Source organism: Procambarus clarkii, chromosome 58 (genome assembly GCF_040958095.1).
Source record: "Procambarus clarkii isolate CNS0578487 chromosome 58, FALCON_Pclarkii_2.0, whole genome shotgun sequence".
Lineage (NCBI taxonomy): Eukaryota > Metazoa > Arthropoda > Malacostraca > Decapoda > Cambaridae > Procambarus > Procambarus clarkii.
The window spans coordinates 9,324,511-9,338,794 of NC_091207.1; the positions used below are offsets into that span (position 1 = coordinate 9,324,511).

Consider the following 14,284-nt stretch of genomic DNA (forward strand, 5'->3'; position numbering starts at 1 on the left):
AAGGTACTGTAATTTCAGGAGAAAATTGTAATAATTATATAAAATTACTTGGGTTTAAGCACCCGGCCGTTGTTGCCTGCTCATGTTGGAAGTGCAGGCCTCAGCGAGGACAGGAAGCTGGCGGCTTGTCGAAGGTCCCCCTCCCTCCCTTATTTGCAGTGATATTTTCCAGAATAACATTATCAAATCATTATCAATCAAGCTATCAATGCTTTCATTAAAAGCTTTCAGTGTGCTTTAATATACCTACTAATCTCTCAAATTTTCTTACAATGTACCTGTTAACATGTTATAAATGTTGGTATAAATGACTTATTATGTTAGATTAAGGACCTGCCCGCAACGTTGCGCGTACTAGTGGCTTTACAAGCATGTAAACACAGTTACGTAGTCTGATAAACCCAATGTAACTTCTTGGATGTACTATATATAAATAGTTTCGGCGGGTAGGCGGTTCCGTGGGTTAATAACCCTGTTGGGGTGAACAAAGCGACTCCTGTCCTCAGTCCAACATGGTGGCTTGAGCTTGAAACAGTTACTCCTCGTCTGTGTTACATCTGACCTTCTGAAGAAATTGTCCGGATCAACACCTTCCAAATTGTTCCGTATTTAAAGTTTCCGCGAGATCCGCCCTGTCATGCCTGGTCTGCGGCGGTGTTAGCCCTGGAGCCCTCATCAACCCTTCCTGATACGTCAGTTGACTTGGCTCTTGAAGGAGTTTTGTTGCCCGGTGTTGCACTTTCTCCAGAGCAGCTGCACATCTTCTGAAGATTTTAGTCTCCGTGGTGTAGTGGTAAGACACTCGCCTGGCGTTCCGCGAGCGCTATGTCGGGTTCGTATCCTGGCCGGGGAGGATTTAGTGGGCGCAAATCCTTAACTGTAGCCTCTGTTTAACGCAACAGTAAAATGTGTACTTGGATGAAAAAACGATTCTTCGCGGCGGGGATCGTATTCCAGGGACCATAGGATTAAGGACCTGCCCGAAACGCTACGCGTACTAGTGGCTCTACAAGAATGTAACAACTCTTGTATATATCTCAAAAAAAAAAAAAAAAAAAAAAAAAAAAAAGTGATCACCATACTTGGATACAGTAACGTAAATGGGGGAGCACCAGAGATTAATACAATTGGATCACTACCTTTTCCTTGAAGTCAATGGTACGCTTCATTCCAAATGTTTGGTTAGTTTAACTGCTGCCTCTACCTGATGTACAACTTTGAGTGAATGGTCGGTTTTGACTCAAAGGTCATTTTCTTCATCTAATGTTAATAATAATAATAATAATAATCTTTATTTAGGTAAGGTACATACATAAAGAGATTTACAAAGTTTGTTGGCTTTATAGATAGAGCTAGTACATACAATGCCTAAAGCCACTATTACGCAAAGCGTTTCGGGCAGGAAAAACATTAATGACTACAGCTTAAAACTAATGGGTAAAAAGAAAGATCTAATGTAATGTAATGTAATCATCTAATGTAATGTTGTTAATTTAGTGGTTGTGGCATGGGTTAAATACCTGGTTGATGGGGTTCTGGGAGTTCGTCTACTCCCCAAGCCCGGCCCGAGGCCAGGCTCGACTTGAGAGTTTGGTCCACCAGGCTGTTGCTTGGAGCGGCCCGTAGGCCCACATATACCTGGTTGATGGGGTTCTGGGAGTTCTTCTACTCCCCAAGCCCGGCCCGAGGCCAGGCTCGACTTGTGAGAGTTTGGTCCACCAGGCTGTTGCTTGGAGCGGCCCGCAGGCCCACATATACCTGGTTGATGGGGTTCTGGGAGTTCTTCTACTCCCCAAGCCCGGCCCGAGGCCAGGCTTGACTTGTGAGAGTTTGGTCCACCAGGCTGTTGCTTGGAGCGGCCCGCAGGCCCACATACCCACCACAGCCCGGTTGGTCCGGCACTCCTTGGAGGAATAAATCTAGTTTCCTCTTGAAAATGTCCACGGTTGTTCCGGCAATATTTCTTATGCTTGCTGGGAGGACGTTGAACAACCGCGGAGTTGCTATGCCCCCACATGCTGGGGGTCTTGCATTGTCAATATTGAAAAGCTATGTATGACATTGACGATATGTATGATGTATGAAAGTGTTGGCCCCAAAATGGATCCCTGTGGTACCCCACTTACCATATTTTTCCAATCATATTCATTCCCATTTAGTACGACTTTGTTTTAACCATTTTTATCCATTCTAGTATTCTAGAATGCTAGTATTGTAGTATTCTGCCATTAATTCCATGGGCCTGTAATTTCCTGGACAGACTTTCATGTGGTACCTTATCAAAGGCTTTAGCAAAATTCATGTAAGCTATCCACCGGAAGTCCCTTTTTCGGGGGTGAGGGGGGGGGGGGGAGAGTTCCAGCTGCCAAACCTCTTGTTTATGAATGAAAACACTTACATGACTCAACTGATGACGTATGTAAGTGTGTGAACACTGCTGTGTGTCTGACCTGCTCGACTCTACCACATGAATGCTTCACCCACATACTGCAAATACAAATAATTGCCAACAGAACCTAAACATACAACGTGTGCCTAACTATACTTGGGAATATATAATAACTTGAGAAGAAACGGTCTTTAAATTAATGAATGCTTCTGGGTGAAGGGGAGTGGGGGGGGGGAGACGGCCGCCGCTTTAACCAGCCTCGCCCGAGGCTGGGTCGACTAAATGTTAGGTCAGAGGGATTAAGCTTCGCCAGCTATTCCAGAAGTTTACTAACCTGTTCAAAATGATAATTAAGCTTTGGTGTGCATGTTATTCCCACTAGCTGGAGGAGTGTGAGAGCTGGAGATACCCCACATTTCTGCAGGCCATCCTGGAGCATACTTGGAGATGGTTTCTAGAGTTCTCAGTCCGGCCTGAGGCCAAGCTCGACAACATTGAGCCTTTGGCCCCCTGGGTCCGGGGCCTCTTTTGCTTGAAGAACGGATTCGCTGGTAGTGGCAATAGCCAACTAGTTATCTTGAGGTTATCTTGAGATGATTTCGGGGCTTTTTAGTGTCCCCGCGGCCCGGTCCTCGACCAGACCTCCACCCCCAGGAAGCAGCCCATGACAGCTGACTAACTCCCAGGTACCTATTTACTGCTAGGTAACGGGGACATTCAGGGTGAAAGAAACTTTGCCCATTTGTTTCTGCCTCGTGCGGGAATCGAACCCGCGCCACAGAATTAAGAGTCCTGCGCGCTATCCACCAGGCTACGAGGCCCCGATTGTTGTCCGTCGAGTAATGGACTAGAATCTAATTTCATTTGTGGCTTCCAAAAGCTGATGTTGAAGCAGCTGTGACAGGTTCAATAATGTTAGCTAGATGCAGGCGATGAGTCACAATAACGTGGCTGATGTATGTTGACCAGACCACACACTAGAAAGTGAAGTGACGACGAAGTTTCGGTCCGACTTGAGAATGGTCCAGGACGGACCGAAACGTCGTCGTCCCTTCACCTTGTAGTGTGTGGTCTGGTCAACATGTTAGCTAGAGTTCTCTAAACATTGGGGCAACCATGAATGTTAACCCAGCAAGTCGGCCCTATCTCCCTTTCCCAATGTGATTATGAATAGTTTATTTACGTGATGAATTATTAAGTTGTATATATATATATTGAAGGTTTATAATTAGGCTTAAGAACTTTGGTTACGTTGATGAATGGAGTGTTAATTTTCGTCGGGGGACAGGCAGCCTGTGTATGTGTTAGACATGTATGAAGGGGTCTCCTCCCCCCCCCTCCAGGTCAAACTATTGACCCTCCCCAGGATGCAACCCCACAAATTTATTCATTTCTGGATGCCTATTCACTGCTAGGTGAACAGGGGCATTAGGCGAAATGAAACGTGTCCATTCATGTGTCCCGCCCTGGTTCGTGGTAGACCAATTAACCCAACTGTACTATACAATAGGCTAGACTCCCGGCTCTCAACAGTGGAGTTAAATGTACAATATATATAGCGTCCCGCACTTACAAAGGTCAAATGTTCATTAATCCAGCCGCCAAATCCCATATTTATAAATGGATTTTTTATACACAAATTATGATCAAACTGTTATTGAACCATGTTTAATCTCTCCAGTGTTCGAATCTCACCTCTGAACTTAATCCAGACAGAAGAAATATATATATATACTTATGCCTGAGCAAGGTCTAATTGTATAAGAAATAATGTAGCATTTATACAAGAGACTAGGTTATTACACCTTAATGGTTTTATTAGAGGTTAGCGCAGCGTGAAGGCGGCTAGGCTGTGTCGCAAGCCCCCCCCCCCCCCCCCCCCCCCCCCCCCCCCCCCCCCCCCCCCCCCCCGCCCCGAGGTGTGGGTGTTGAGCCACCTCGCTGTAACCACTCCACACCTCAACATTCCTCCCTCACCACTAACATTAATCATCTTTACGATACTTTTAAAATGGCTTCAATAGCCTCGAACTATTTTTTACTGCTTAATGGGATTAGATTCTTAACGACGCCCCAAGTAACCTTGAAACTGTGCCGGTTTAATTGGTGGTCTCACCCCTCAGAACTGGGATAAAAATGTCCTGCTTCTTAAGGTTGACTAGATTAGATCTAGATCAAAGTCTAGATCTATACAAAGATTAGATCAAAGTCTAGATCTAGACAAAGATTAACGGATCTAGAAAACTACTTTAGCTTGCAAATTTGTGTAGTTCATTCGCTAAATTGCGGAACAAATTACGGAATTGTCATTCAGAATTATGGAATACTTTGTCATGACGTAATTGTAGAAACGTGTTTAGGAATGTAGTGAGCAGGAGAGTGGAGCGATGGTTGTGTTGTCTGGTGACCTTGCTGCTAGTGGTTGTAATGTCGGGTTTTATAGCCCATGTTAAGATTTGACTGAGACAGGGTGTTGTTTTAAATGATTATTAATGTCACGTTGTAATTGTGTTACAGGTTGTAAGGTAGACAGGTGTGGGCGGCATGGGTAGTGGCGTCGAGATGACGGGCTGTGGAAAGTTTGTGCGTTTCCTCATGTTTGCCATCAATTTCATTATCTGGGTGAGTAGCCATTATCTTGGTAACCATTGGCATAATCTAATGGATAGTAGATACAACTCGAAAAGATATTAGTTTGATACAAATTAGTTACGTTAACAAACTGCCTCGTCAATGCCTTGTGAAGATTTCCAAAGATTTTTCATGAGTTAATACCCGTATAGGCAGTTCTGTTGGTTTAGGCAGGAATTATAGTATGGTGTTTGTTTCAGTCTGGGAGCATAGCGATATTGGTGCTGGGCATATGGACAGTGGCAGACCGACCCTACTTGGAGAAGCTACTGGGTAGTGAGATGTACATGACGGCCGCCTACATTCTCATCGGTACTGGCTGCGTCATTTTCTTCGTCTCCTTCTTGGGCTGCTTCGGTGCTCTCAGGGAGGTCAAGTGCATGCTCCTCACAGTGAGTACATACTTGGCTAAATCTTCTGTTTACAACTTGGAATGACTGACTAAAGCATTTGTTGCCACTTGAAAATCTAAATGTTGCTGCCCCTCAGATGAATTGTGCATAACTGCAAATGTTATAAACCAGCATTTTTTTTTCAAATATGCACTTGAACAACTGTGTGCAATAGTCATGGTAGTTACATCGCCTTTCCTTGTCGTACGACCATTTTGTTTTAATAAAAAATACAATTTTCAGAATTTGTTCAATAAATTGCGGGGCGCTCGACCTACATCATTGACAAATGCTTGAAAATCCCGTTTTCTTTCTGTTGAGTAATTTTCTCTTCTGAAATATTAATTGACATTTATAAAGTGATTTTCTTTAATAATAATAATATTCATTGAACAGTGCTCCAAGACTTACTAAAGTTAGTTTATTCAGTTTAATTAGCAGCTAATGTTTTAAATTTGTCGTTCACAGTATTGGTAGTAATAATTATAATTGCTTAACATGAAAACTGATAGTGTTGAAGTGTCTTAAAATTTTCACCAATATAAAGCAATTCAATATTAATTTAATCGGTAGTTTAATTGAAGAGCAGTGTTTCCATACAAATATGAAGTGACTTTTTTTATTGAACTACATGCTGAAATACGATAATGGACGACATTAACACTGATCCACACACCATGCAATTTGTAAGAGAATGGAAATACTGACTGTAATTTCCAGGTTATATTACTCCTGTGACTTTATAATGGCGTTATCCATGCATAGGCTTTCATAATTTTGTATTTTTAAGAATCAAATACCGTGTCTGAACTTTGACTTGTTACCACAGTACTTCATCATTGTTCTGCTGCTGTTCATAATCTTGCTGATTGGCGGCATCTTGGGCTACGTCTTCAAGGACAAGGCCAAGACTACTGTGAGAAATGCTATGGTCGTTGCCATCAAGGAGTACAGAACAGACGAGGACTCGCCCTTCACAGAGGCCTGGGACGAAACTCAGCAAGCGGTAGGTTAAGCATACCTTTTGTGTATGAGAATGTTCAACTAGTTGACTGTAAATAGAAATAACAAAGTAGGCCCATTACACACAGAAATCACACTTAACATGATGTATCCAATGAACAAATCCACAAGTGACGAATCCATGACGAGGATTCGAACCTGCGTCCGGGAGCATCCCAGACACTGCCTTAATCAACTGAGCTACGACAGGGTGAAAGAGTTGAAATTTTACCCTGTCGTAGCTCAGTTGATAAAGCAGTGTCTGGGATGCTCCCGGACGCAGGTTCGAATCCTTGTCACAGCCCTTGTGGATTTGTTCAAAGTAGGCCCATATTAGGTGTTGACCAGACCACACACTAGAAGGTGAAGGGACGACGACGTTTCGGTCAATCCTGGACCATTCTCAAGTCGATTGTTTTCACAATCGACTTGAGAATGGTCCAGAACGGACCGAAACGTCGTCGTCCCTTCACCTTCTAGTGTGTGGTCTGGTAAACATACTTTAGCCACGTTATTGTGACTCATCGCTTCCATATTAGGTTTTTTTTTTTTTTTTTGTGGGGAGCCCCGTCATCAGTCACTGGAGTCCTTATGCCTACCGGAAACTACAAGCCAGAACCTGGTCCCCTCAGAGGTGCAGGGAGCAATGGCCTATGAGCACTCTACATCTAGTGTCATAATTGCCATCGGCCGGCAAAGGACATCTAGCAAAATAGGCGAAACAAAACGGACCACAATCTGGTGAAAATTGCAACCTACGTCCAAACATTAGCAAAGTAACTCGCCCAGACAGAAAACAAACGAGCAACACTTCATCCAGCTAGCATTCCCACTCATTAGTGCTCCAACCCCCTGCCCCCCAAAGTGGGGAACCGGCAGCCAACCACTCCAGTTCTTAAACTGATGTGCTTGGGTTAACTTGGTCACATCTTGCCTCAAGTTCCTGTGCTGGATTTTGCTGTATGGTTGTTCCAGATGTGTGGTGTGGTGGCCAGGTCTAATTGTAAGCAGAGCAGCATACACCTAGGGTGATCTTTCCCTAGGTGCTTTGTAAGTATTATCCTTGCATTTCAGGGTTATCGTCCCCTGGGGCATTCGGGACTCGCTCCCGTTTGAGAACTTTGATGCTTGGCGTTGTCTTCGCCCTTGGAGTATGTCGGGTCTAAGGCTTTCCGTCTTGCCCTGGTTGGGGAGTGTTATTGAATGGACCGGTGCAGCTTGCACACGCAGCGGCCGACGATTCTCTCCAGCTGCCAGTTTGTTGAGCCTTCAGGGATTTTTTCTTTTCTAGCCTTTTCACATTTTTGATAATGGTGGTGGTCTGCCTGGCTTATTAGGCATTCCTAGGTTGTGTTGGTGGTCTTCCTCTGTTGCCCCTGAGGTTTCATGGCTGCTGCTGGTGGTCAGTTTGCCTGCTGACCGACAGGGTTCTACCGGCTAAGCTCTGCCCCATGCTTGGGCTTCCCGTAGGGCTTGCTCACCCTACGGGCCCTGGAAAACCCCAGTGGGCTGGAAGGTGTACCATGGATGTTTCTTTAGTCTCCTTGTGCAAAGTTGTAGGTTGTTCGTCGCCCCTTCCTTGGAGATGATCACCACCTGCCTCTGCTTTGCTACCTGTTGGGTCGGTGCTACCTACGACCTGGGGTCTTGCAGGACTTCTGTGCTTGTGCTTTAGTTCCCATTAATGGTCTGCTGATGAGAGGTTTTCAGGTGGCATTGCAAGCTCTTCTTGTAACATGCCAGGTTGGTTGGAGGCCCCGGAGCTGCCCTGTTGTTTTTGAGCCCAGGATTTTGGGGGTGTTGGTCGCTTCGCCCTTGTTTCCGTCCATGCCCTGCTTCCTTCTCCAGTGGTTGAGGTTTGCCCTGCTCCTCCCCCTACCTCTGCTTCTAGCTCCAAACCATCTGAGAGTTTTGGAGTCAAGGTGGGGGTTTAGATTGGGATGAAGCTCGGGTGGCTTTGGGGGCTGCCCCTTCCAATACGGGCGTAGAGGTGGTTGAGCCCGTTCTTCTCACCAAAGGCTCCAGTTCATCCCAGCTGCCTTACTTCTCGGAAGCCTTTCCCTTGGACTCTGCTTTTTCTTCAGAAGTGGTGGGCAGGGATGAAAGTGCTGGCCCGGGGCCTGTGTCAGGGGTTCCCAGGGCTCAAGGGAAGTCCGCTTGGGCTCCTTTTGCCCCTGCTTGGACCTTTGTGCCTTCTGGGCTGGAGTTGTTGCTGCAGGAAAGGTTTTTGTCCCCTCCTTCCCTTCTACATTAGTTTTACCGTATTTTCCAGTGAGAATTATGCACCCTCACTTGGGTGCATCTGTCTTTTGCTTGGACGTTTTGCAATGGTTTCATAGTTTGTTTTGGCAGCCATTTTGCTGTGCGTGCATTGCTGCATCTGGCTACTGGGGCGGCGTGTGGTCCAACACCCAGCTGCCGGCGTATCTGACAGCTGGCCATTGGAACCCACTTTTTGGGGAGTTTTAATTTAGGTCGTGCTCGTTTTTACTGGTGTGGGTTATTTCTACTTTGTAAGTGGTGGGGCAGTATGTCAATTGGTGTGTTTTGTGCATCACTGCTGAGGTGTCGTTGGTTATTTTGCCAAGTTTCAATGTTCTGCTGTACTCTTTTAGTTGATTGCGGGTGTTGTGCGGGGCCTCTCCTCAGTTATTCTCCTGGGGTGCACGTTCCAAAGTTTTGGAGCTTCTGCGGGTCTTTTTGCAGCCTTCACCTCATTACTGCCTCCTGTATTCCATTTCCTTTTTCCTCTGCTTCTGAGTAGGTTCTTTTTTTTCTTTGTGGTCCCCTTTGCATACTTGGTTACCTCTCATGTCCCATTATTGGCATCCTTCTCATATCGAGTCATCCATCTTTTCTTGTGTGCAATGGCAAGCAAGACTTGATTATCTCTATTAGGAAGTTTTAGTTCTTGGGATTTACTTTATCCCTCTTGGTTCATGTTGCATGACTTTATTGCCACTAAAGTGCATAATTTAAGTGGGTTCAAGTGGGTTTAACTTTAGCTTATTAATGTCGATAAGCTAAAGTTGCAGAATGACATTTTGCTTACTTATATTTCAAGTGTCCTACCTAGTCTTTCCTTGGGGACTTGTAGGTGGTGGTCATGTCTCCCGGTCTTGTCTTCTGTACTCGGCTGTGGTACTTCTGCATATTATTACTATGGTCTTATTCAGACTGGTCATTGGAATGTTTTCTTTATTTCTTTTGGGCACTAGTTTTGCGCCTGGTGCCCTATATGCTCATCCGGCTTCCAAACCCTCGGTATCCTGCCCATTATGGCTGTTTTAACCGTGGGGCTCCTTTTATCAGACAAATATGTATAGGCAAAGGTGGAAGGTAGGGTTCACCAGGTTCATTTCCGGGTGCCCTAGGGTTCCTCTTATTAGTTTTTCCCAGAGGGTTTCTTCCTCTCGGATTCCCGTGTTTGGGTGGCTCTTGGCGAATACCTCCTGCGAGACCCGGTTTATGCCTCTGTGTGGGATCCCGTTTTCGAGTTCGGTTTCCTCTTGCACTGATCGGATGTGTTTCGAGGTTCCGGTGTCTTCCTGGCTGGCAGGCAGCCTCGAGGATGGTGTGGGCTTCCAGCTAGTATACTTGTTAGCCAGGGATCTGGTTCTTTCCCAGCTTGCTGGGTTTGGGTTCCTGGAAACTTGGAAGAAATCTGTTGGTTCTGTCCCTGGTTTGTACTTGGCTGGGCTTCGAAGGGGGATTCTTTCTCTTCCTTCCCCTCCTGCAACACTGATCTGGCTGCAGTCTCGCTTTTGGCTGTTTTTGAGGGGGGACCCAAGTTGCTCAACGGTTGCTAGAACAGCTGTGCAATAGCTTGCATTTTGCCCTTTGGGTTTCTCCAGGGAACAGTATTGGCTTCGGAGGCTGTCCTGGTATCTTCAAAGCCGCCATGCTCACGACAGTTTGGTTTGCACCCAGGTGTCCTTACGTTGGTTGCTGTGTTACTGGCATGCTCTTCGGGTTTTCGGGGTTCGGTATCATGGCACCTTCCCCATCCCATGCTTGATGTGTTCACAGGCACTACGTCTCACAGTTGGAGCTTTGTGACCAGTGCTCCAGTCTGGCCAGGGGCACTGAGGGCCAGACTTCTGTCGGGTTCACAGCACGGTGCAGGAGTTTGTGGCAGTGTAGCATGCGCTGCACCGGATTCGACTTCCTCGGAGCGCCTTGATCCAGCTTGATTCGCACTGCTCCCACTATGGTTTATCATCTGAAATGTGGGTGGAGGGGGGGGGGGTCTATTCGGTTCGTGGTTCTTTGGGGCTGGTTGCTTCGGGTAGCTCTTCTGCCAAGTTCTTGGGGTTTAGCTCTCCGCGATGTTCATTTGATTAATGTCCAACATTCTGGCAAACGTCCTGTTGCACTTCATTTTTCTTTCCATGGAGAGGACGATCAATGTAGTCCTTCAGGTGGTTTGCCGGACGTGTGGCCACCCGGAGGTGAACATCTTGACGTCAGCATGGTCTGGACGACTCCCACACCACATGGTGCCGTTCCTTGACTGTGAGGCCTTCATAGGAGAGGCTTTTCGGCAGGACTGGTAGGTGGGGGGGGGGGCGGGGTTCCTGTACCTCTTTCCCTTGTTCCAGCTGTTGGTCCTGGCTTGCTTGGAATGCTATTGGGAAGGGGGATTTTTCTCCAGGCTCCAAGGTGGCTGGCCCAGCTTTGGTTTCCAGTGCCGTTTGCTCGGTGTCTGAACCCGGGCGTTTTTCCTTGGCTCCGCCTCTACCAGCAGATCGGGCCAGCAAGGTACCATGCTGGTTTGCTTTGCTGCTCTGCACTCGTCTCGTCTTTCTGATGCAGGTGTATCGCCATTTCTATGGTGATCAGGTGGGTGTATTGTCATTTGTTTGGTGATCAGGTGGCTTCTTTGCTGGTGTATCCCACCTGTGGTCTTCTAGCTGACAGTATGAGGTCTCTTGGCGGTCTTTCCGTCGTTTCTTCTCTTCAGGGTTTTTCGTAGATTTTGGACAAGTTTTTGTCCTCTTGGCTTCCTCTGGACTGGCATTTCATGCAGAATACTGTAGTTTTGTATCGTGCCGCATTGGCGGAGCTGCTCCAGTTTGCATTCGGGGTGGATGTTGCTTCTACTCCATTCCACAAGTTTGTTTTTTTTCACCTCCGGCCTGCTCTTACACCGCCTGAGCCTGCGTGATCTTTGGACCGGGTTCTTTCTTTTCTTCTCATTTTGTTGTGGCCCCTTCAGTTGGTTTTGTTCAGTTGCAGTCGTCTTTTTTTGGCAAAGATTGAGACAGCCAGCTTCCGAAGGGGTCCCATAGTGGTGGATGCTTGGTTGGTTCGGTCGGGGGTGCATCACGTGTTGTCTGGTGGCGACTTTGTGCCACTGGTTCTGTGCCAATGGATGCTCTTTGGGTGGATCTGGTTTCCCTAGTTCCCTGTTCCAGGGCTCGTGTGTCACATGGTGTCTGCAGTATAATAGTCTTTCCAGCCTGCGGTTTTCTTCGTGCCCAATCGTGCGGAAGTACGCGATGCTCTCCACTGTTTTTGGTGACAAAAAAGATGTCCTGGGTTGCCAGTCAGGCACAGGGGATTTGGAGGTCAAATTAGGGTCCTGGCTGCCAGATATCTTGTGAACATTTCGGGCCCTTGTGGTGTTCTGGAGCACCCGTCGCGGCTGTCTGTCTTTTTCAACTCGCGTCCTGCGATGTTTCCGCCTCCTGGTTAAGTCCAGGTTTTTCTTTCTCTGGCTAGTTAGCTTCAGGAAGCAGACGGGGTTCCCCACAGAAAACCAGCATTTAATATAATGAAACGCCATTTTCTGAGCGAGCCCTGGAAGTTGCCCGACTCCCACCCCAGTTCACCCCATTCCCCGTTCTGGGGAGAGGGAGTTAGCACTAATGAGCAGGAATGCTAGTTGGATGAAGTGTTGCTCGTTTTTCTTTCTGGTGGAGTTCTTTTGCTATGCTCAGATGTAGGTTGCAATTTTCACCAGATAGTGGTCCATTTTGTTTTGCCCATCTTTCTGGGTCTCCTTCCCAATCAGTGGCAATTATGACATACTTTAAATGTAAAGTTTTCATAGGCCATTGCTCCCTGCACCTAAATATAAAAAACTAATTATAAAAAAAAAAACTTGCCAATATAAATGTCTTACAAAAATAGTTGCTAGTGTACAGTTCATTGTGGGACGTATGTAAGCCTATACGAATACAGGAAGAGATGTTGTGCAAGATATCGAGTCTATACCAGATCAGTAGCTATGTGGCCAAATTTGTTGCTGCTACATGGATAAAAATTAAAGAGGATCGAGGCATATTGTTCTTACTAGGTATATATATAGAGGCTGGGATCTGAAGGAACGGATGCTTAGTATATAGTGGTTATGAAGAAAAAAATTATGCAGGCTAATATCTTCGATTCTACCTGTTCTCCAAAAATTATCTTGTCTCAGTCGGTGAACCATGCTAGAGTAACGTAACTGAATCAATATATCAATATATTTAGTCATTGTCCAATGCTGTGCTTAGCCAGTAGGGACGGGGAGGAGGCAATTTACCAAATAGGACTGTCAAGAAAATTGTAATATTAATTTTGTAGAGGAACAAAGAAAGAAGGCAACAACCTAATGCCTCTGTTCACCTGACGGTAAATGGGTACCTGGGAGTTAGCAAACTGTCGTGGGAACTACCGACCCTCCCCAGGAGGATCAGTAGTTCCATCTTGGGAGAGGGGAGGGGAGGGGAGGAAGAGACCTCACTATAAGTGTGTATGTACATAGGCTTCCTAACCCCAACAATGTATTACATTGTCCCTATGGCACAGTGGTAAGAAACTTGCCCCGCGCTTTGCGAGAGATTTGGCCACGTTTTGTATTCTGGCCGGGGAGGATTGACTGGGTGCTAATCTTTAACTGTAGCCTCAGTTTACCCAGCAGTGAATGGGTACCTGATTAAACGATTTGGCGTGTAGTATTCCAGGGAAAATTAAGACCAAGGCCCTGTCCATAAGGCTATGCATACTAGTGGCTTTACAAGAATGTAAAAACTCTTACACTATATATGAATAAAATAACAATTTAAATTTGGCCTGGAAATAGTTTTTTACGCCCAGAGAAGATAGTTTATGGTTTGGTTATTTTTTGTAGCCTAAAGATTTCCAATAGCATAAAGTTTGTTTTAAAATACTTTAAACAACTTTACAAGACAGTTTACAAGACAACTTTACAGTGGCTTTACAAGACTGTAATTACCATATTTGTATCCTCACATTCCTTATGTACATTCTTGTATATGCATAAATAAATAAAATAAATAAATACTGTTCTCCATATTTTGTAGATTCTATCCATAGGAGTTACAAGTTCCATAATTTTTGAAGGATGGCTTACAAAACAGCCTGATCCATTCAGGAGCGTCTCCATAGGAATGTAGTTTGAAAGTACCAAGTCTTTTTTTTTTTCTTCTTCTTCTTCTCCTCCCTCCCCCCCCCCTCATTTTAAGGATTAGTTTATAGTAAAGATGGTACTATTAAATTTAACTTCATTATGCTTATATGGTTGGCAGTTAGATTGTTTGTGTTATACCAAGTATGAGCAGGCAAATGTGTTCCCACCTTGATAACCCACAAGTCATAAGATATACTGTAATGGCAAAACCTTGTCTTTTGTCCAAATTTTAAAGGTCACAGGTGTGTGTGAGAACCAACTGTCCATAAAATCTAGCTGATCTGTTATTATAAAAAAAAAAAAATTAATGTTTATTTAGGTAAGGTACATACATACAATAAATTTTTACAAAGATTGGTTGACTTATAGGTAGAGCTAGTACATACAATGCCTAAAGCCACTATTACGCAAAGCGTTTCGGGCATGATAAACTTAAATAATAATAATAATAAT

At 45.3% G+C, this 14,284-nt stretch overlaps 1 protein-coding gene across 5 annotated transcripts in view; it reads left to right on the top strand.

Moving 5' to 3' along the window:
- Tsp74F (Tetraspanin 74F) overlaps positions 1-14,284 on the top strand; it is a 59,743-nt gene that overhangs the window by 22,700 nt on the left and 22,759 nt on the right. For all 5 annotated transcript variants that reach the window (XM_045758178.2, XM_045758181.2, XM_069306524.1 and 2 more), the window contains exons 2-4: positions 4,907-5,011; positions 5,221-5,412; positions 6,242-6,418. In XM_045758178.2, the coding sequence (XP_045614134.1) occupies positions 4,934-5,011; positions 5,221-5,412; positions 6,242-6,418 (447 nt within the window). In that variant the 5' untranslated portion in view covers positions 4,907-4,933. The remainder of the gene's footprint in view (positions 1-4,906; positions 5,012-5,220; positions 5,413-6,241; positions 6,419-14,284) is intronic.